The sequence below is a fragment of the Corvus hawaiiensis genome, chromosome 2, assembly GCF_020740725.1.
Source record: "Corvus hawaiiensis isolate bCorHaw1 chromosome 2, bCorHaw1.pri.cur, whole genome shotgun sequence".
Taxonomy (NCBI): Eukaryota; Metazoa; Chordata; class Aves; order Passeriformes; family Corvidae; genus Corvus; species Corvus hawaiiensis.
Genome location: NC_063214.1, coordinates 9,037,160 through 9,060,070, shown reverse-complemented (window position 1 = coordinate 9,060,070; position 22,911 = coordinate 9,037,160). Strand labels below are relative to the sequence as shown.

Sequence of the window (22,911 nt, the reverse complement as noted above, 5' to 3'; positions counted from 1 at the left end):
TTCCATAGAGGACAGGTAGAAATTATGAGTACCAAATACCATAAGAAATTCACAACCTATCAACCAATCAATGAACAGCAGTATGACACATTTAGCAAAAAAAAAAAAAGTTAACAATTTCAGCATATTCTGTCTACCTGGGAAACACAGGACTGAGACTCACTGAGTAATGACTGATATGCTGCTGACAGGCTTTTAGCACCAACACAGAACATAGCTGAAGCTTTTAACAGAGTAAAGTAGATCTTTATGTGCCCACACGTACATATGTATGTATCTATATATATATATCTATATATATCTATTTCAACAGACAAAGAATCAGCAAGAACAGGTTTCATTCTTCTTTACCAGTGATATATTCGTGGCATTCCTAATAATAATAATGGTTAAACAATGATGACAGTATTTGTTATTTCTAGTGCCAACTACAGTAAATAAGCCAATTATGCTGATCCTAAGTTCTTTGCCTGAAATGCAAAATGAATTGAACAATAGAAAGAATAGTTCTAATGCCTTGCATAATCTAAAAATGTCATAACTCTGTTTCTACCAGAAATATGAAAGACACATATCTGCTGCAGCTGTTCACTCTGGGACAACTTTAAAGTCTGACCCTTACATATGACATCCAAAACCTGCCCAGAAATTTATGATTTTATTCCCTATAAAATGAAAAAGAATTTATTCACAGATTAAGAAATTTTGATTCAGTTTTCCTAAAAAGGAAGATTACACATAGTACAGGCAAAAATATGCAAAGTTATAAATGTCAGAAAATATGCTTGTACAGTCTTCAGTGTAAACATTATATGCAGTATATAGCAGTTAATAATAACCAAGGTATTGCTCTGTAATTCCGTTTTCTGAGAGATAGTAGGACAGTCTTAATACATTGCCATTTTGGTATCAAACAATGAAATTTCTTTGTATAATTTCCGGTGATCATAGGCATGTAAATCATAAAGTAAAGGCATTCAAACAATAATTGTTGGATTTCTTAAACATGAAGTGAATACAAAAAAAGTAACAACATGTCAGAAAACACGTTAATGCACTGAATAAGCAATTAAGCAGTGTTATCTTTTATATATTTAAATAGTTTAATATTGCCTCCAAGATATGTGCTGTTCCCCCTTGTCCCCAACCCTACCCAAACACTGTTATAATGGAAAGTACAGATTCATATGGGAATAAATCCCCTTATTCTCCTTCTACACTATTTTTTGTTGCAGTTCTACTTGTCAGAAATCATAATTTCTTTCCATTCTCATGACTTCACTCATTTGAGCTGCGATGGAGCAGAACCAGGCTACAGATTTCCCAGTCCCAAGATCCCCTATGGAAAAGTAAAGAACAAAACTTCATCTGATGAGGTGTAAGCTCAGATAAAGCAAATGCCAGCCAAAAAAATGAAGTTTTGTTGTAGTCCTTGCTGGACCTTGAGAAGAATGACTAAAATTGGATCATGACAGTTTTTCTGGAAAACTTCTTATGCCCCTTAATATACCATGATCTTTTTTGAAGAAGCATGACAGAGAACCTAAAGAACTGCAAAGTTATTCCGTCTTCTAAAAGATCGCTTGGAGCAAAAATATTTCAAAATCTCTCTATATTGTAAATACAGAATGCTTTTAAAGCATTGCTAAACTGCTGCATCTGAATGCTTTAGTGAAAATTTGTTGAATTTTTGCAGAAACCAGCAATATCCCCTTTCATTTAATGTCATATTTTTTGGTTTTGATTATGGAATTTAAGTGCAACCCAATTAAATAGAAACACATATTACACAATCACAAGCCTTTTCAGAATATTTTTCCATTAGAATTTTAACTATGATGTGCAAAAATGAACCAGCAAGAGAACATCTTCAAGTACTTTGTCAGCCAAGAGGCAAATATGCAGCATTAATAGCAATCAACAAGTAATCCATCAACTATAATTACACAACATTTTCTGTCTCAGAAATGGGCTCTCTACTGCTCAGAGTATCCAGCTCTGCATGATATCTGCATCCCACTACTAGAGAAATTTTGACATCATGAATAGCAAAGACAAATAGTGTACGAGTGGCATTCCTGTAAAATCTCTCTTGTTCTTACTGAGACTGCTGCTAGAATTTAAATAAAAGAAACACTAAAGTCTACTCTAAACATCTTAATCAAGGAGAGCTGATTCAGGTTAATAACTTTTAACATGTTCAACAACTGATCTCTCTAAGGACTTAAGTAACACAATATCAAGGCACTATAACAACTAATTTGCAACCTATTTTTCCTTTAACCAAATATTAGCAATGTGCTAATGTGCTGGCTTGAGAGCACCCTGTTCTGAGAGAAGAAAGCAAGTCATTGGAATCAATAAGGTCTAATAGCTAATACAGGTGACATGATTATTTACAAAACAATTTCCAAACAGGGGGTGGTCTTAAATTTCTGAATGTTTCCATAATTTACCTATCATGGCTAAATGCTATCCCAAGCTGATTAACTTTATTAATGCTTTTGTGAGGCATTAATATCTATACCACCATCTATTTCAATTCTTCATAGAGAAAACATCAGAATGACTGCTCAGAATCGGAAATTTTCAAATATTTGAAAGCCAATTGATCAAAACTGAATATGCAGTATTTTTACCCTGGGAACTGGCTTTTTTCATAAAAGATGCAGACTTCACACAGATAATTTTAGATGACCTTTTTACTGAGCCAGAAACATACTGTTGAAAAATTTCAATCAACATATTTCAGTTGTGCCTCAGTTTCCACGATCATTAAACTAAAGCGCTCTTTTATTCATAATTAGTTCATATGTTCAAATATTTATAAACTGTAGGCTGCTTTTTTTGTGTGTCACTTATGCACACATTCATGCCCTGGTAGTTTGGGCAGTGTGTGCTTTAGATGTAAAGTACCTGTAACTGGACAAGGCAGTTCTCAGTTCCACTGAGTCCATCATGTCTTTCCTTAATGCTACTGATAAGGGGACTGAGAGAAGCAGCAGATTTATTGATATGTATGTTTGTACTTTAGGAAAAAAATATTGCTCAAGCTGCAGATCAGCTTCCAGATAACAGGACTGACAAAATAATACTTATTCCAAGGATACCAACAGCCACCCCTCCAAGTTCTGGTTATTTTAAGGACTTTCATCACATAGGTTTTCCAAGCAACCACATCACATTTAGCTGAATTAAAGAGAAAACCTTCATTCCATTTTCAATACTCCTTCTCTTTTTTTAGTAATCTAAGTGTTTCTAAAAAAAACCCCAAACAAACCCCAAACAAAACCACAGCAAAAAATTTACAGGCATAATGATAATATTATGCTGCCCATCATGGGCATTTTTGTTTATAAATAGCTGGACAGGAATAAGGAATAATGTCAGCGAGAACTGAGTTGCCCTTTAAATAGAAATAATCATCTGGTTATTTCAGTCAAGCAGCTGTGTATGCAGTAGGAAGTCTCACTCCCAAATATTATGATGACTCATCTACTTTCCTTTTCTAATAGTAAATGCTCTTTTCTCTTTTTAAGTGCAGCATTGATAAACCCTTCACAAGCTGCAATTCTACCTTACATCCCCTTATCTAAATCTGCAGATTTTAAAGTGCAGTTATGCATTTATATCCATAAAATTATCTACTATAATCACTGGGGTTACAAGGTTCTTTCACACAAACTGCAGACCTGTGAGATTTGCTGCCTTTATCAAAGCTAACATCTGAAATAGCATGCAAAATGCTAAGACTACAAATAGAAAAGGTACAGCCTGGACATCTCCCAAGTCCCTGGAAGGAGAGGAGTTAATCAGCACAGGCTGATTAATCGGAGAGCTTGCAGTGAGACACAGGACTGTACTGCAGATGTGTGGAGCACACTGAAGGTGTGGCCCGTGCTTTCCACATGCATATTTAAATACTTAAATTACATGGCCTTAAGGCTGCTATTAGAGAACAACCTCACGGAGAGGAAGAATTATACAGCGAAATGAGGCCTAACACATTTCTTCAAATAGAGAGCTGAGAAGAAGAGAAGGAAAAGCCCGGGTTACTCACGATTCTTTTCACCTCTCCACCTTGACCCCGCTTTTATTCTAGGTGCGACGTCCACGGCAGCAGTTATGTCTATTAGCCCAAGCAGCAGCAGCAGTGACAGCACAGCCATGCCAGGTAACAAAAAAAAAAAAAATCACCTCTACCTGGAGTACTGCTAGAGATGAATTAGAGAAGACTTTCCTTAGTAATAAACAATTGGAGCTAACAGCACTTACTCAGCAGAGGCAGAGCGAGATGTAAAATACTATTCCTACTAGAAATGTTTATTAAAAATTTCCATTGCATCGCTTATTTCCTTTATCCAGGGAATGCAAAAACAGAAGAGTTGTAAAGGTTTCCCCTAACTAGGAGCCTCTGGCACTCAGACACAGGAGAAGATGCAGTGGCAGCTTTCTCTGGTCCCTCAGAAGCCACCGGCTCCTCACCTGCCTCTGCCACCTCTCAGCCCTTCCCAGTGTTTATCAACATTCCCCACAGCACCCTAGCAGGGGACACAGCCAGGCTGAAAACTGAGTTTTTTCTCCCTCACTTCCATATTTCACTGCAGTTTCACAGAGCTGATGACACAGAACATTTTAATGTTGACACTCAAATCTCATTACGTTTATCAATGGGCACAGTTTGTCAAGCTTCCCCCCCTTACCCACAGAGGGGGGCAAAGGCAAAAAATAACATATCCAAGACAAAAAATAAATGCTTAAAAAAGAAACTTTTTTTCTAAGCTGTGCAGTAACTCTGTCTCTTATTCAGCACAAGTATCTTCTATTTCTAGGGAAAATAACACAAACAATGCCACCTCCCACACAGGTTTCTGTCAGCAGATGCTGCAAAAATGGAGCAGTTCATCGGCGGTAAGAGAAGCTCTGAGAAATTGTGTATAGAATCTGTGTTATCTAACAAACCTTCCCCCTGCAGCCCAGCAGCCTCGAGGCACCCAGCACCCAGTGCAAGCAGATTCCAGCGCTTGCAGCAGCGCTGTTGGCAGAGATTTAACCCTGGATCTGTCAGTACCAGGGAGCCAGATCACGAACTTCCCCGTGGACATTGAAACAGTCTCAAGGAAAAGCTGGAACACAAATTATCTTCTACCCCTTTCACCACAATCATGAAATCATTCCACACAACTCGTAAAGATCCAGAAAAGCTTCATCCTGAGAGATCCTGAAAATCACTATAAGAAGACCAGAGGGCTTTCCGTTCATGGTGACAGAGGGCTTTAGTCTGCACAAAGTCTATATTTATATCCAATAAAAGTAAATGCAAAATTTCTAGTTCTTTAGCACCATAAGCATCAGACTCAGGAATACTTAAAATTGTTACTTATACAGTGAAACTTACTTTCTTCACAGAACAGCAATGAAATAGCATTCTCCAAGCTGATCTTCTGCCTCACACATTGCATGTTGTCTGTTGTGTATGGATATAACCGAGCTGCAGAATTGAGGGCTTTTTTTGAATAAAGTACTGGAGTAAATTTCTAGATACCATTTCAATTACCAGGAAAGGGGAGACAAAGTAAGTTATTTCCATTTTAATAATGCATCTATTAATTTATAATGTTTATAAACACTGTTCTTTTTGAAATTTGAACTCAAAATGCTTAGTTCAATTGAAATACCACACAACAAGCAGTTAAGAGGTAACCACCTGAAGACACTAATTTCTATACATCCTCATGTCAGTGATAGGAACTTTCCAAAAGAGGGCAGTAAGAATTTTATCACCGAGAGCTGGTAGACCTCAAATGATCACAAGAAAGTTTCAATGGTTATTAAAGTAGTTATCCACAAACTCTTTAAAAGAGATGCTCTTTTTCTTTGGACCAGTTGGAGAAAATAGGAAGACAGATATGCCCTTATTTCAAATTGGGCGAGCTTCATTCCATACCAAAAGCAAAGTATTTATGGCATAGGATATAAAGAACCTGTGATCTGCCAAATCTCCTGCATGTTACATATTATAAGCAGCCTTCAGTTTTGCTCTGACCCCAGCACCACTGGTGGCTGTTCCCTCTGGAGAGATGACCAGAAGGGGGTGATTTCCACATATGGACCCAGTACTGGGGGAGTCAACACATCCTTGTCTCAGCAGGATTTCCCAATGAAAAATTTTGGGTTTTTTGTGGTAATTTTATTTGACAGGAGTCACATCTATGGACTGAAAAACAATTGAGCATCACTCCTATACATGCTGTTGGGCCTTTGCTCCACAGCAAAAATAACTCCTGTGGTAACATATAGTGTGAAAAGAAATGGTTGGGGGGGTTCAGATTGTGTTTTTTTAAAACACTTTCTAAGTGCACATTTTTCACGATGTGAACTCGTGCCAGTTCAGTCCATAGTCACTCTCTAAACATGAGTCACCATGTTGCTGGTTATGTAAGACACCTGAATGTACCCAATTGTTCACTGCACCAAAATACAGCAAAGGAAAAAAACCCCTCAGGTAATATAAGGCAGCCCTTTGGGAGCACATGAGCAGTAATGCAGAATGGTGTAGTTAATTGTGAACGCAGAAAAATTGACTTTTCAAAGGACAGCTGCAGTTTTGAGCACCGAAACCGAAAGGCTTTGCAATCTCACAGTTGATAGTGAACTGTTTGAAGGACAGAGGATAAAGCTTTTCAAAGAAAAAAGAAAAGCCAAAGCAAAGTATGAAATTCCAGAACGAAAAAAAATTAATCTGAGCTAAAAATTCCAGCTGCCTCCTAGAAGAATCCCCTGCCTTGTAGTTAGTACTTGTTATCCTTTATCTGGTCCCAGATCCAAACTTCACTGAGCCTTGTGCTGGGCAAAAGTAAACTGGTGCATCAAATTTGTATTTTGGCAGATGTTGGCTGAGCTCTCAAGCCACAGAGTTGTTTTGTCTAACAGGGAATCCTATGTTACAGTGGGAAATCCTACACAGAGTTAATGGAAAATTTCAGAACTGTAGGCCAGATGGCTTTTTATCTTACAAGATTAATGGAAGGGTACTTTTATGGACACAAACACTTGCATGGACAATTTTGCACAGGTTGCCGCCATTTATCCTGTCACAGCAGAAGGAGCTGCTGCCTTCAGAAAAGCTACTCCATACCCTGAGGAGTGTGAAGGGATGCCCAAAGCAGTATCTCATGAGTGACCATTTTCATTCGCACAAAGAAATGCAGACAGGGAAAAGTCATCACCAAAAGAGCTTTTCTATCACTCTGTCTAACACAGCGCCTCATGCACTGGTTAGCAGGGCAGTGGGCAATTACTGCCATCAAAGAAATGCCAGTCCACTGCCTTCCCCACTGGAGTAATAGCAAGTAAAACCAAACCAATTAAGCATTCAGAGGTGTGAAGCCAAATAAAAGGTGGCCTGCTCCTACATGATTCAGTATTTTATAGCTCATTTAACTACTTTCAGTTTCTGCTGTATAATTTCTGTTCATGTGAGTTCCTCAGCTATTTGAAGGCTTATTCAAAAGCAATATAATTAATTCTGGAATTAGCCATGTGGACAAATTTTTCAGAGATGCAGTGGACCACTTGAAGATGTTGCACCAAGACTTGATGCCTTCCTGACTTATATGCTACAGTTCAGTCAAAAGGACCTGAAGATAAAATTACATAATGAATTCATGGTCTGTGTTACGCTAGTTCTATCTATCTTCTATCTTTAATACACATCATTCTCTCAAATGATGTGTATTAAATGTTCAGATGTATTTAATTTCTTTTCTCTTCAGCTTTCATTATGTCCGAGACTTTTAATTTCTGGTTTAGTGTGCCACAGATAAAAGTCACTCGCAATTTACTGCACAGATCTTTCCTTGGATCAAGTAGCTTCCACAGAGCTTTTTATCCATAATAGGCAGAACTTTCTTTCTAAAGTTCTCTCTCCCTTCGTTAGAGACTTCACCTTCTTTTAACTGGTAGCAGAGCTCTACAGCATCTTGGCATGGGCTTCCAGGAAGGGTTTGAAACAACTTTCATCTGCATTCATTCACAAAGATATGATCAAAGCTACAGTCTCTCTCCCTGGAAGAGCAGCTATCCTTTGAACATCAGTTCCTCTTATGCACAGAGGTTCTTCTCCACTCCTCAAAGCCAAAGCCACTTCCTTGCACAGGGACATCTCTGTCGCTTCTGAAGAACCTACCACTGACTGTGTTGGAAACTGATGACCTGGGAAAGCTTTTTTTGCCACAGAAGTCAGGTGCTGGTTTAGGGCTAAGGAGGACAGACTGACAAGGAAGACCCTGGCTAGGCACCATGCCGTGGGCTCATGAGTCATCCTCTCCTCAAAGTCACACAAGGACTGCCTCAACCTGTGAGTAAGGGCAGCTCTTGCTCCCTCCCCTTCTTATCATGCAGGGTAATGAGCTGCCCTTTCGAGTCCTTGATTCTAAGGCATCTTTATCAAATTTGCAAAACAAAGCAGGTCTCTATTTCTGCAGTATGAGCTCTACTTAAATAGCTGCCACATACAGTTCTTACACTGCCTTTGATGCACTTCTGCAATAGCCTCCCCTTTTAAAAGAAAAACTCAATCCGGGTGCCCTCAGGGAGCCTCTGTGAGGCAGCCATACAGAGACTTTGGGGCATGACAGGACAACAGTCACAGAACTCATTAAAGCTAAACATTACCCAAGTTTTATTTTACAAGCTTTATAACTCTAAAAACTCCAGGGAGATCAACTCAGATGCAGAAATGTTTGCCATGAAAACACTGTAGCGCTGTGAAGTGAAGGACACACACACATAATTCAGCAGTGTGTGTGTGGAACAGACCCACACACCATTGTACCCCTGCAGTCTTGGGGAAACACTCAAGTTCCCAGATCAGCTTGGCGAAATTTTTTGTGGTTCTGATTGTAATACAGATCTAATTAATATATTAATGGAACAAAGATCCTGAATCTGACTGGGTTTTTTAACCTTTCAAATGCATAAAATTGAAATAACTTGCCAAATTCACCATTCTAACATACCCGTTATTTTTTTCTGTTTAATTATAGAACAGCAACAGTGCACTTAGCACTGTATAATCATATAAACTAACATTACCTCTCCTCTAAAGACTTCATGGTCCAGCACGACCAAGTCTTAAAAGTCATCACTTCTCTGAGGGCATATGTTTGTTCCACTTTGCCTGCAGCTGGTGCATGGTAAGGGATGTGGTACACCCACTCAGTGCCATGTTCTCTAGCCCAGGTGTTCTTGAAATGAGTCCCATTGTCAGATTCAATTCTCTCAGGGGTGCCATGCCTCCAAAGGATTTGCTTTTCAAGGCCCAGGATGGTGTTCCGGGCAGTAGCATGAGGCACAGGGTAGGTCTTCAGCCACCCAGTGGTGCCTTCTACCATTGTGAGCACACAGCGCTTGCCTTGGTGGGTTTGAGGCAGTGTGATGTAATCAATCTGCCAGGCCTCCCCATACTTGTATTTGGACCATCGCCCGCCATACCACAGAGGCTTCACCCACTTGGCCTGCTTGATCGCAGCGCATGTCTCACAGTCATGGATAACCTGGGAGATACTGTCCATGGTTAGATCCACCCCTCGGTCTCGTGCCCACTTATAGGTGGCATCTCTGCCCTGATGGCCTAAGGCATCATGGGCCCATCGAGCTAGGAACAACTCTCCCTTGTGCTGCCAATCCAAATCTATCTGGGACACCTCTATCTTCACAGCCTGATCAACCCATTTGTTGTTTCAGTGTTCCTCATCAGCCCGACTCTTGGGGACGTGAGCATCTACATGACGGACCTTCACGGATAGCTTCTCTACCCGAGTGGCAATGTCTTTCCACTCCTCAGCAGCCCAGATTGGTTTTCCCTTACGCTGCCAGTTGGCCTTTTTCCACCCTTCCAGCCACCCCCACAGAGCATTGCCTACCATCTACAAATCGGTGTAGAGTTTTGGCCACTTCTCTCTCTCAGCAATGTCTAGAGCCAACTGGATGCCTTTGAGTTCAGCAAGTTGGCTTGATCCACCTTCTCCTTCAGTAGCTGCTGTGACCTGTCGTATGGGGCTCCATACGGCTGCTTTCCACTTTCGTTTCATCCCTATGATGTGACAAGAACCATCAGTGAAAAGAGCATCGCGTGTGTCTTCTGATGGCAGTTGGTTGTACGGTGGAGCTTCCTCAGCGCGTGTCACTTGTTCTTGTTCCTCTTCATCAGTGAGACCAAAGCTTCCACCTTCAGGCCAATTAGTGATTATTTCTAAGATCCCAGGGCAATTCGGGCTTCCAATACAGGTGTGTTGTGTTATGAGGGCAATCCACTTGCTCCATGTGGCATTGGTGGCAGTGGTAGAGGGAACCTTTGCTTTGAACATCCACCCCAGCACCGGTAGTTGGGGTGCCAGGAGGAGTTGTGCTTCACTGCCAATGACCTCTGAGGCTGTTTGGATTCCTTCATAGGCGGCCAAGATTTCATTCTCTGTGGGAGTGTAGTTGGCTTCAGACCCTCTGTAGCTTCTGCTCCAGAATCCCAGTGGTTGACCTCGAGTCTCACCAGGCACCTTCTGCCAGAGGCTCCAGGACAGACCATTGCTCCCGGCTGCAGAGTAGAGCACGTTCTTCACCTCTGGTCCTGTCCTGACTGGGCCAAGGGCTACCACATGAGTGATTTCCTGTTTGATCTGGGTGAAGGCTTGCTGCTGTTCAGGGCTCCAGTAGAAATCGTTTTTCTTATGGGTAACCAGATAGAGAGGACTCACAATTTGACTATATTCAGGAATGTGCATCCTCCAGAAGCCTATGGCACCTAGGAAAGCTTGTGTTTCTTTTTTGTTGGTCAGTGGAGATATCGTGATGATTTTACTGATGACCTCAGTGGGAATCTGACATCGTCTGTCTTGCCACTTCACCCCCAGGAACTGGATCTCTCGGGCAGGTCCCTTGGCTTTGTTCTTGATGGCAAAGCCAGCTTTCAGGAGAATCTGGATGATCTTCTCTCCTTTCCCAAATACCTCTGATGCCGTGTTCCCCCACACAATGATGTCATCAATGTACTGCAGATGTTCTGGAGCCTCACCCTTTTCTAGTGCAGTCTGGATTAGTCCATGACAGATGGTGGGACTGTGCTTCCACCCCTGGGGCAGTCGGTTCCAGGGGTACTGCACACCCCTCCAGGTGAAGGCAAACTGAGGCCTGCACTCTGCTGCCAGAGGAATGGAGAAAAACGCATTTGCAATGTCAACGGTGGTGCGCCATTTTGCTGTTTTGGACTCCAGCTTGTACTGGAGTTCCAACATGTCCGGCACAGCAGCGCTCAATGGTGGAGTCACTTCATTCAAGCCACTGTAGTCCACTGTCAATCTCCATTCCCCTTCAGACTTGCCTACAGACCAGATGGGGCTGTTGAGGGGTGAGTGGGCCTTGATGACCACCCCTTGGCTCTCCAGCTCACGAATGATCATGTGGATCACAGCATCTCTATTTGTCCGGTACTGCTGGCGATGCACTGTTGAGGTGGCAATTGGCACTCGCTCTTTCACCTTCAGGAGCCCGACTGCAGAAGGATTTTTGGTCAGCCCAGGCAAGGTGTTCAATTGCCTAATGCCCTCTGTCTCCACAGCAGCTATTCCAAAGGCCCACCTGAGTCCTTTCGGGTCTTTGAAATACCTGCTACAGAGAAGTCTATGCCCAGAATACACGGGGCCTCTGGGCCAGTCACAATAGGATGTTTCTTCCATTCTTGTCCAGTTAGGCTCATGTCAGCTTCAAGCAGTGTCAACTGCTGTGATCCCCCTGTCACTCCAGAAATAGAAACCGGTCCTGCCCCCACGTGTCTTGATGAAATCAAGATGAACTGCATGTCCGGGTCAACCAAGGCTTCGTGTTTCTGTGGTTCTGATGTGCCAGGCCATCAAACCCACACTGTCCAAAAGACGCAATTTTTCCTGGCCTCTACCTGGCTAGAGGCAGGGTCCCTCTAGTCCTGGTTATGATTTGAAGCTCTAGCTACTTCCCTTCTGGTGGAGCTCCCTCTCTCAGCATTACCATCCTTCAATTCACGCACCTGTGCTCCCAGGACAGAAGTTGGTTTTCCATCCCACCTTCTCATGTCTTCCCCACTGTCACACAGGAAGAACCACAGCTCAGCTCGTAGGGTGTACCCTCTCTCCCTAGCCGTGGGATGTCTGCTTCTGGTAACAGGGTCTCTGGTCTGCACTGATGCGATTTGGAGAAGGCCCTCTTTCAGCTCCTTCCCGAGTTTCTGATGACTCTTGTCCATCCTATCTTCCATCTTCTGTATGGTCTCTGACAGACTCTTTTCCACAGCTGCGATTCCTGCTTGTGTTGGGCCGTGCACAGCGTCTGCATATGCCCGGAGCCTACTCACCATAGAACTCACTGTCTCATCCCCGTCATTCCACGTCATCATTGCTAAAGCAGGGGCGTATTCTGGTGGCGCGTGTTCAGCAAGTTTCAGCCACATCACCGGTGTACATTTTACCATGTCAGGGCTCCTAATTGCTTGGTCATCTGAGAATATGATCTCTATCACTGCCAGTTCTCTCAGGCATTGAATCCCTTGTTCCATGGTGTTCCAGGGGTTTAGCTGCAGCTGGAGATCTTCCCAGCACAGGTATCTTTCCTTCACACTTTTTAAGAGCCGTGTCCAGAGACTGAAAGCTTCAGGATCCCTTGTCATCCCTTGGTCAATATTTCAATCACGTGACAGGGATCCCAAATGCCTCCCTTCAGTGCCATCCAGAATTGTACCATTGCCTGTAGCATCCCAGATTCAGACCATCTTAATATAGTTTCATCAGGCTGTTGGGTGTAATCTTTCCTCAGGTTATGAAGGCTCTCTATGGACGGGGACTCAGTAATGATTTTGGGTTCCAATTCCTCTGCTGGCTGTGAAGGTCCTGGCTGCCCTTCATTATCCACTGGGCGAATGGATTTGGCTTTGTGTTTCTTTCTCTGGACAGGGGCAATTGTTATTGGTTTAGGCTCCCCATCTGCTTTAGCTGCAGCTGGAGTGATCGGGGTGTATGCTGGCTTGTTCTCCTGCTCCTCTGGCTGTATCTTCTGCCCTACAGTATCTAGCAGCGTGTGGTAAGCATTAGCCGGGACCCAGCACATGGCAATGAGCTTCTTCTTTTCATCCACACTGTTATTGCAGTTTTCCTTCAGATACTTCCCCACCTCAGCTGGATTCTGAATTTGTTCAGGGGGGAAGTTCCAGGCTACTGGATCAGAAAACTGCTTCAGGGTCTGGCCTATGTCCTCCCATACCCCACACCACTTAGGATTTTCTATAACTGGGGCAGGTGTCTGGGCAACCCCTCTGGAAATCTCAGCCCTTATTTTAGACAAGCTGGAAACCATATAGAGAAACCCTGCTAGATAACATAATAAGAAAATGGTATCTTAAATATCCAGGGAAAACTGGACACTTTCAAAAGGTGACGTGCCAGATTTGAAGGGGAAGGAGATGACGGGCTGGGAATTATCATCCCCTGCTTTTCCCCTAACAAACTGGGTGTAATTACTAATACATTCCAAAAGGAAACTACCAAGGCCAGAATGGAAGAACAACATGACATACACCTTCTCAACGGTTTCCACCATGTCAGCCAAACTTCTAGAGATCACTAGCACCAGGCATATCAAAATGGCAGTCCTGATTCTTATTCCTGACTTATAAAAAGTGTAAGCCAGGGACCCGACTGCCCATAGCTGTGGATATGTACTTATGTTTAGGTTCCACAGAAGAATTATTAAATCAAACAGCATGGTCTTACTGCTATACCTCAATATGAAGTGCTTCAAACCAAAATGTTGGGGTTTTTTCCCACTTTCACGTGCCCCTTAAGTTGGGTGCCAAATTTATGTCTCAGTTTTGGAGACAAAACTTCAGGAGGAAAAGGCCTCCCCTTTTCCTCCACCAATAAGACAAGTGGGTCACAAGAAGTGAAAGTGGGAAAAAGAAACCAAACTGTTTATTAACACACAAACAAAACAGGGTAGAACAGGATTTAAAAAAACCCTCAAAATACAACAAATTCACAGAGAGGGAACAGACTGTGGGCTCGGACCAGCCGGGGCCACCCCGCAGGCCTGCCAGGGCCACCCCCGCAGGCTCCCCGGACCAGCGAGAAGGGAAGGGAGGCAGTGAGGCAAGGGGAAGGAAGGGGAAAAAAACCAAAAAAAACCCCAACAGAACCTTTTCCCAGATAGCTGGAACACAAAGGAGACCCAGAAAAGCAGCACAGTGCTCCCGGCGCACTCCCTCCCGAGTCCCGCTGAGCCCCTGGAGCCCTTGGGCTGAGCCGTTCAAGGCCCCCTCGGGTCCGTGGCTCCGGCCCCGCCCCCGGGTCCATCGTAAAGGCACAGCATCCTTGGGCGTTGACCGGACAGTTAAGGAATAAAGCGGCTTCATAACATCACCCCAGGACAAGAGATGATCTGTTTTTTTGAGGGAAAACGTATCTTTTTCTTACCCATGTACCTTATCAATTTGCCATCTATTCTCACGCCTTCAAGGCAACACAGATTTTGATTTTTATTTTTTTTCAGAGACTTCAATTTTCCTGGATTTATTTTTTCCATGTGGCTGCAGAAGAGTAGGCACTAGAGAAAGCCTGTAAAGTTAAGTCAGGAGCTACTATGACTTTTACAAGAAATTCCCCATTACAGGCCTAGCTAGTAGGAGAAAAGCAAGAATTAAGATTTTGGTTTTCTTCTTATTTCATAACACATTATTTTTTCTCTTTGTTTGTAAAAGATGACTTAAGTCCTTCAGGAAGTAAATTCAAAAAAAAAAAAAGGCAAACTGATCTAGGAACACATAATAAAGAACGTATTTTTTTCTTGTTAAAAATACAGTGAGTTCCTACGAGATATCTCTAAGCTTGCTCTTGGGCAAAGGAATCATCCTTCCTAAACAAGCTAGACAAGTCAGACATTGTAACTAGATAAAGCCTAATGAGAGAACATCTCTTAAAGGCTGCTGTTCAAGCTGGAGGTGGCACCTTGTCCTTCATACCAGGAGAGTTTATGCATTTACAGTCACTACTGGGAAAAAAGAAAAAAAAAATAAAGTGAAATAGCCAAAAAGCTAAGGACCAGAAGAGCAGGGCACTCCAACCCCAGCTGACCCAGGGTACCTGAGTGATGCTGATGCTACTACAGCCTAGCAAGTCTCCTTCTTGCACAACCTCCCCCTACAGCACAAATTGCTTTTGAACAAGAGAACTAATTCTTCTTTAAAAGCAGAAAGTACCAGCAGACTCTGGATCCCAATACACCATCAGTGAAGGAAGCACGGCTTTCATGAAAGCATCACATCTCAATATGCCTTCTTAGCCCTGGCACTAAATCAGCAAAACCCCTGAGCGCATCTCAAGTGTTCTCAGGACCCTCAACCACAGCACTTCAGGCTTTTAAAGACTCTCTGTCTCCTACTGCTGTGATCCCACACCAGCAGCCAGAGCGTGCCTTCTTCTAATGATTATTTAGCATTTTTATGTGTGACTGCACAACTAACAGTTCTTCACAGTTCTATGTGAGCTGATACTTCAACACAGCCAGTGTTTTATGTCAGCATAAACGAGAAGCTGTATGAGACTACCGCAAGAATGCTTCCCAGATCATGTTGATAGTAAAATTTTATAAGATAATGTTGGCAATTTTAACATCAAACTTATGGATTAAATATATCCCAAACACATTTAATGTATTCAAGTCATTTATCATTATCTGTTCTAACAAACTGGCACTATTTATCCTATTAATTCAGGCAAATGCAGGACTGTTTATTGAGTGGTGGAGAATTATAAGGATATGTTCAGACAAAAATAAACACAAGAAACTAAAGTGAATATTGTTTAATGTAAAAATGTGCCATCCTACTCAGCTCTCAAAATAAACTGCTAAACTGTTGTCGGCCTTCTGGTTTTCAAAAAAACTGATTGTTAGGCTAATCTGTCAGGCCTGATTTGCATTTCTATATTTACTTTTTCTCACACATTTAAAATATAATCTTAGTGGGTTTCAGGGAAACATTCAGAGAAGACCTGGACATTTTATGATTGCGAGATCAAATACACAGGTTGTTGCATTTTTTCTTCTTATTTATGCTTCTAAAACGTCTTTCCTTTTTTCTAATGGGTCTTTACTGAAGTCTTATTTTCCTTTCCACTGAGCTCTGACTCTCTCCATACTCCATCTCAGTGTACTACTCCCTTTTTTTCCAGCTTATCATTCCTCATCTCCTTCTATCTGTACCTCCAGTTAACCATGCCCTGTTTGGCAGTGAGGAACTGCCTGGAAGAGGTGCAAAGGAAAAGGTAGTTGAGCTGAGAACTGTGCCAACAAGAGTGAGTAACTGATGATGAGAAACCCAGGCGAGTGTGGCATTGTCTCAGCAGGTGATTTTGAGTACATAACATGAGATAAACAAGTATTTTTTAAACTGGCCCTGTGCTACAGTTCAGCTCAAAAACCTAGAAGCTGGAGCCAGCCTGCCAAGTGCATAAACCTCCATGAAGTTTATCTCAGAAGATGGAAATATTCCTGGTATTCACCCTGTTCATTTTAGAAAAGAAATTGCTTTCTACACATGCTTGCTGAAGAGGGCGTGATGTGGGAATACAAAATCAGCTAATTTTTCCTAGGGTGGGTGGCACCAGAAGCATGGGAAACTATCTTGGCAGATGGGCAGAGAAGAGGAATTATGACAAAATGCCTAAAAGCATGTACAAGAGTCTGGTTACACTTTTTCTGGTCCTGCCAACCCAAACTGCAATGCAGTGAAGACTTTACAATATCTTCATCCAAGCGTGTGAGGACATTTCCTCTGCAGTGTTTCCATACTGACCTTCAGAATAGGAATCAAGGTCAATGTCTCACAGCCTAATAAGAAAAAATTTCTGTTGAAGGTCAACTTTATCAGGCAGTTGCATTGGTGTTAATGAATCAGGGGGTTTTTTTTAACTTTTTCAGTTTTCCATTTTGTCAGGGAAAACTTAATTCTCCAGTGCTGAATCTTGTTATTAGGAGACTAAGTAACGTATAATAATTTTAGCAATGACATGGCTTGTGTCCGAAATGGTGCAAACAATTCACTGACTGTAGTGGATCTATAGCAAACTGTGAGCATCTGGCCTCCTCTGCTTTGATCAACGTTTTCAAAGCCTACTTGAGAAAGATGGAGGCTCTTTCCTATTAAGAGAACAATGGGAACTGGGTTTCTCTGTACCCAGAGAGAAGGCAGTAATACAATTTTCAGCAGTCAGTGGAAGTTAGTGGTCTGACTTCTATTTGTGCCTTTGAAAATCTCCCCAGTGAGATTCTTTGGGTGAATTAGAGCTATGGGGTAATCTCCTAAATTGGAACAGAATCAATAAGCTAAATGAAAACATTTACCTCAAACTCTAATTTAAGCCCTGAGCTGATGGATTAAAAATGTCATATCTTTAATAGATGTACAGAAATAAAAGCGTCACCATTAACTGATATGTCATAACGAGCATGGGGTAAAATTACCATTTAAAACCTCATGCAAACTCTACATTCAAGTGAAATAAAACACAAACACATCCAATACGTTTTTCTATGGGTTGGGATACAGCAATAGTAGGAACACAGGCCACTGTGCCTTTTGTTTATATTTCAAACTAAAAAATACATTCTTAGCTGATTCAGGGCAACATTTTACTTTATGTTTCATGTTGTCCTACTGTACACAGACGTGTTAATGGAAATCAGCCCAAAACCAAAAGTGTGTGTTTTTAATGAGTTCCATGCTTTCTAAACTAGAAAATCACCATCATAATATATTGGAGTTTAGAGCAATGTCATAATAACTTAGACACAGGAAAATAAACATTCTTAAGTATATGAGCTACTTGAAATTAATAACCTCAGTAATAAAATCAATACTTTCCTCATAGTTCTTAGTAGTTGCTTCCAATATTGATTTTTTTTTTTTTTTTGATAAGGCACTGTAAGGCTTGCTTAACATTTGGATTACTGATATTGTTTTTATCTGTCATAAAGAGAAACATTTTTCTGGAAAAAAACATTGAAAATATGTTAAATAACCAAGGACCAACTGGAAACAACAAAGTGACCATTTTAAAGATTAAAAAACCAAAATTTGGAGACATCTAATCCTGAATAATTTTCCTTCCAAAAAAATTGAAATACCCATAAAATGCAAGTGTACCATTAAGTTACTGGTAGAAGTTTGTTACGGGAATAAAAAATTGTACATTAAAGTGTAAGATGTGGCTTTAACAAAAACTGTGACTGTAATTACCAAATTCTCCTCTCTAGTACCAGGATTAAACATAATAAATCATGATAAAGAAAAGATGAATTTCTGAGAGGCAGGTCTATGTAACAAAATTTTTTACCGATAAGATGGATGTATTATGTATAACACAAAAATAAGTTGTAACAATCGAAACAAAATAAAAAGAACCTAACTTTATTAAGGGCAGATGAGAGAGTAATTATTATACTTTCTCATTAGATTGGAGTGATGATTATCACCTTTCAGAATTAACAGTATAAATCTCCATTTATTCAAACAAATACAACCTGAATGCGTTAAAATGGTTTCACCAACTTCAGGTGTTGCCTCCCACAGGAAAAAAAAAAAAAATCTACTTAGTCAGTTTAGTCTATTCCTCTCTTCTTCCTTTTTCTTTGTCCCTATTTTTTTGTTTTCCATGTTAGCTAAGTTAACACATTCATTTCTTACATGGGGACCAGTTGTCTGCTCCATTTCACAGATCTCTGCTCTGTTGACAGCTACCCTAGGTGCATTCAGAGTTATTTTAAAGCGGAAAGCTTTTAACACTACTTTCTCAAACATGACAGCTAAGACAATAGTTTAAAATTTTAAAGAGCCTGTAAAATCCTCCACTGAAAAAAACAAAGCCAAAACCAAAACACTAAAAGAAAGTTTAATCAGATTTTAAAAATATTAGCAGTCACAGAAATATTGATAGCTTTTTAGATAAAAGACTAATTTTGAAGTATAAAAACCATATTGCTGTTAAGGATTAGCATAAAATCAAAGTATATTTGCCTGTGTAACATGGAAAGTTTTTGCAAAGAGTAAAAATTAACCTCTGAAACCTACTGGGCTTGCATGTAGTGCATTTTCACTGCAGTGAATAGGGAATCTGTAATCTGTACAAAATGAAGCCTGTAAAGCCTGCAGTATGACAGCCTGCCCGTGCCTCCCTCTTGTCTTCTCAAACTGAAACATTAGCAAAAATAAAGACCAAAAGTGCCACGAAGGAGGTGAGTGAGTGCAAAGGGTGAGTGGCAGTCCTTGGGAAGGGTGGGCACCTGTGCCGGCTCCAGCCTGACACACTGGCAGGGAATGGATGCTCATACTGGAAACTGCCTGAATATGATTTTTTGTGGGGCCCTTGAAGTAAGTGAAAGCATTCCTGGCTGACTCCCACTCCACATTTCTTTCTCTCCACTGTGGATTGCTGCAATTTGGCTCAAAACGTCTAATACAAACCCAGAGGGCTGGGTCAAAAGTTTTTTGGTAGTTTCAGACTTTATATACACTCAATGTCCATTGCATAAATGAGTCTCAGCCTCACTGTACTAGGACACCTTTAACATTTCCACTGACTTTGGAATGAACAACTGCCTCTAAAAGTAGTGTTTTCCCCCCACCATATTCTAAGACCTATGATTAGGTTCTGCTGTGCAATGGGACTTCATGAATTTGAGTTTTAAAAAATAAAATCACCCAAAGAGAAGCCACAGTCAACTCTAATGTAAACAAACTCCACAGAAATTAAAAGCATTTGGTTCACAAACCTCAGGGCAGATTTCAATCCCACATCACTATGACATCTGGAAAAAAGGAAAGAGGGGAGAGAAAACCCTGTAAGAACAGCACAGAGCTCTTCCCTTTGCTCATCATTGTTTTCATTCCCTCATCCTTTTTTCCTCATTTTCTCCTTCTCTCCATCCTCTACATTTCTTCACACAGCACACACTTAACTGGACAGCTAGGGCAAGTCACGTGGCAGAACTTCATATATGCCAATTCAGTTTATCTAAATAATTTATTAGGTTAACATGAAGTTCATTGGTTTATCAGACTAAACATTTGGAGGATTTTTTTACATAAAGATTTGTCCTCAATTGAATTAACAAACCCATCCTCCTCACACTATCTTTGCAGGGATTCTTTAACAATTTGCTCTTTTCCTCTCTTTCAGGTCATTTTCTTGGAACGTAGTACATCTTTATATATAAATAAATGCAATATATACTAGGATATTTTTACTAATTTTTTATAGCAAGGAAATAGATGGAGAAAAAATTGAAACAAATACCTAACATCTTGTTTTGTAAGGTGATATCTTCTCGTCTAACTAGCTGCCACACTCTGTAGAAATTGAAGAAATTGCAAGGCCACCTGTGGATCCATTCCCAGTTATCTGTAATTTAGCCTATTAGCCCTAACACTACATGACATAATTCTCTGCTTACAACATATGTTGGCAGTTTCACTCTGTGAGGTCCATTTACTGAGTCTAAAGTGCCAGCACACAGCAAAACTGGGCAGTGTACACACAGAAATCCCCAGAGTAACTTGATATTTGTAACCCATAATGCTGCTTGATTTGTTTTGAATTAGATATATTTTAAATTCATGATTCTGAAATGTGTGTAACTGCTTCATGACTACCATGCTCACTGTGCCCATTATGCAATACAAGGCTACCTAAACCAGAAAGTAGGAACTGTAACTTGCTGTCACAGTTTAGAAAATGGCATAAAAGAAAACCCCAAACAAACAAAACACCCGGCTGAAGTAGGAAAATGGAACTCAGTATTTCTGGAACTCAACAGGAGTTATAACCAAAGTACTTAACAGAGCAATGAAACAATCTAATAAATTTGCAGCTACTGGAAGATGTCTGAACTTTATTTTGTGACTAACTCCAACTCATCATATTGGCTTTTAAAAGATAATCTCAAAGAAAGCTTGGAAAAAGATCGGTTCTGAAAACTGATTTTTGAAACCGCTTTTTATGTTTTGTTTAATTTAGATTGTAGATGTCACTGTATCAGCTGTTGCTAAAGCCAATACTAGTAATTATAAGTGACACCAATAGAGCCAGATTAATTTTAAACAACAGAATTTTAACAGGAAGAAATAACAATTTTCATTTGTATAGGTTTTAAATAATTAAACTTAAGAACATTTGGATCCAAAGTATGCAGCCATTTTAAATGAAGGCTATGACAGGGGACTGTAGGCATTATGAAGATTATTACTCAAAATTAAACATTTTTTCAGACTACGATACAGAAATGTGAAGGGCTTCAGGCATACTTTCTAAATCCTTTGCTATCAAATACTGACTTGGCTCTGGTACCTCAAATTCCAAAGGTAAGTATTCAGCAGACCTGTAAATACTCCTTTGGTGTACAGGAATATTTTTTATTTCTGCAACACAGAAGAATTGATTAATTAGTACTTGCAAAAGTATTAAGGTCTCTGGATAAAATTTGCTCTAGGATAGAAGCATGTGCTTCTGAACCTGAACCACCAGACACCGATGAATTCGATATTTGGCTTTGTATTAACTTGTGAAGCTCTGCGTCAGCATTTTACAATTGCAGCACATATTTCAATTTCATTGGCAAACCACAACTCATTAGAAGTCTAATTTATACATAGCCAAGTGGTATGGCTTGTCAAATAGGAACATATGAACTTGGAAATAGCCAACATTTTCCAGTAATTTCAGAACTTTTCAGTCTTCTTGAAAGGGAGAGTTAACAGTTTTAATATTTTCTAGAATACATCTGAATAATTTCAGGAGCCCTGTGTTTCAGTGCCAGCACAAGGTTCCTTCAAAACCATCCTCCCAGTTTTTTTCTTGAAATAATACTCCATGCAAGACTTCTGGTTTTGGCAGCAGAACATCCGTATTTTCTTTTATTCTTCTTTGAATCTTAAGAATTTCTCCAGCTCCTCATAAAAAAAGATCATGAGAACATTTTATTCTCTGAAGCACACAGAAGAGAACTGTAGACAGGAAAATCGTAAGGCAGAATTTGAAAATAAAATGGTAAGAAGGATTAATGAAGAATGAAGAGAGTTGTAATGCTCTAATTCAAAGTGAAAATCAAAAGAGGAAAAAAATTCAGTAGAAAAAGAAGACTTATTTTTGGTCAGATTTTTGTCAGGAACTTTTCTCAAGCTGTGAAGCTGATAAACTACTCCAAATGGTCTCTGACAAAAAAAAAAAAAAAGAAAATGTGAAGTTTGAGAGCCAAGAAACCTAAAATATACTGATCAGTTGCAGTGTGCTCACCACTCCTGCCTGAACCTCCCTTTTTAATTTACAGAAGTTAAAAACATTAAAGCTGCAATAATATTCTTTTCTCTTTATAGGTGAAATACCTGAATTGAAATACCTGCTCAAAACCTTCTTATTTTAGGGCATTTAATTTGCCTGAAATCCACAAGCAAAAAATTATTATTTAGTGTTCTTTTTACAGGAATTCTTTCAAACAAAATTCTTCTAGACATTTTATATCAAAATTTTTTTCTTAAACAGTCTGCATGGCTATAACAGTCTATAATTAAGCCAAATATAAAACTAAAGTAATTTACTACAGTCTACATAATGTTTGTAGCTTTGTTTACCAAGAAGTTTTCAAGAGCAATATTATTCGCTCAAACCATAACATACCTGCTTTGTCATGGCTCTTGGCAGATAAAGCAGAATGCACAGGTATGTGTACACTACTCACTAGACAGGAGCAAGACTACATTTAATTTATTACAGCCTTTAAAATAGCTCTACTGTGTATTGCACAAAATGTCAGTCCAAAAGTTTCAATGGAAGTCTAATAAAG

General features: G+C 40.3%; 1 protein-coding gene across 7 annotated transcripts in view; it reads right to left on the bottom strand.

Moving 5' to 3' along the window:
• Nucleotides 1–22,911, bottom strand: part of ROBO1 (roundabout guidance receptor 1) — a 698,066-nt gene that overhangs the window by 492,397 nt on the left and 182,758 nt on the right. For 3 of the 7 annotated variants that reach the window (XM_048293700.1, XM_048293696.1, XM_048293693.1), the window contains exon 1: nucleotides 4,061–4,612. The exons of 1 other annotated variant lie outside the window; for it this stretch is intronic. In XM_048293700.1, coding sequence (XP_048149657.1) covers nucleotides 4,061–4,169 — 109 coding nt within the window. In that variant the 5' untranslated portion in view covers nucleotides 4,170–4,612. Of the gene's footprint in view, nucleotides 1–4,060; nucleotides 4,616–22,911 lie in introns of those variants that run through there. 3 more of the 7 variants (XM_048293699.1, XM_048293692.1, XM_048293697.1) reach the window with 3 other exon arrangements.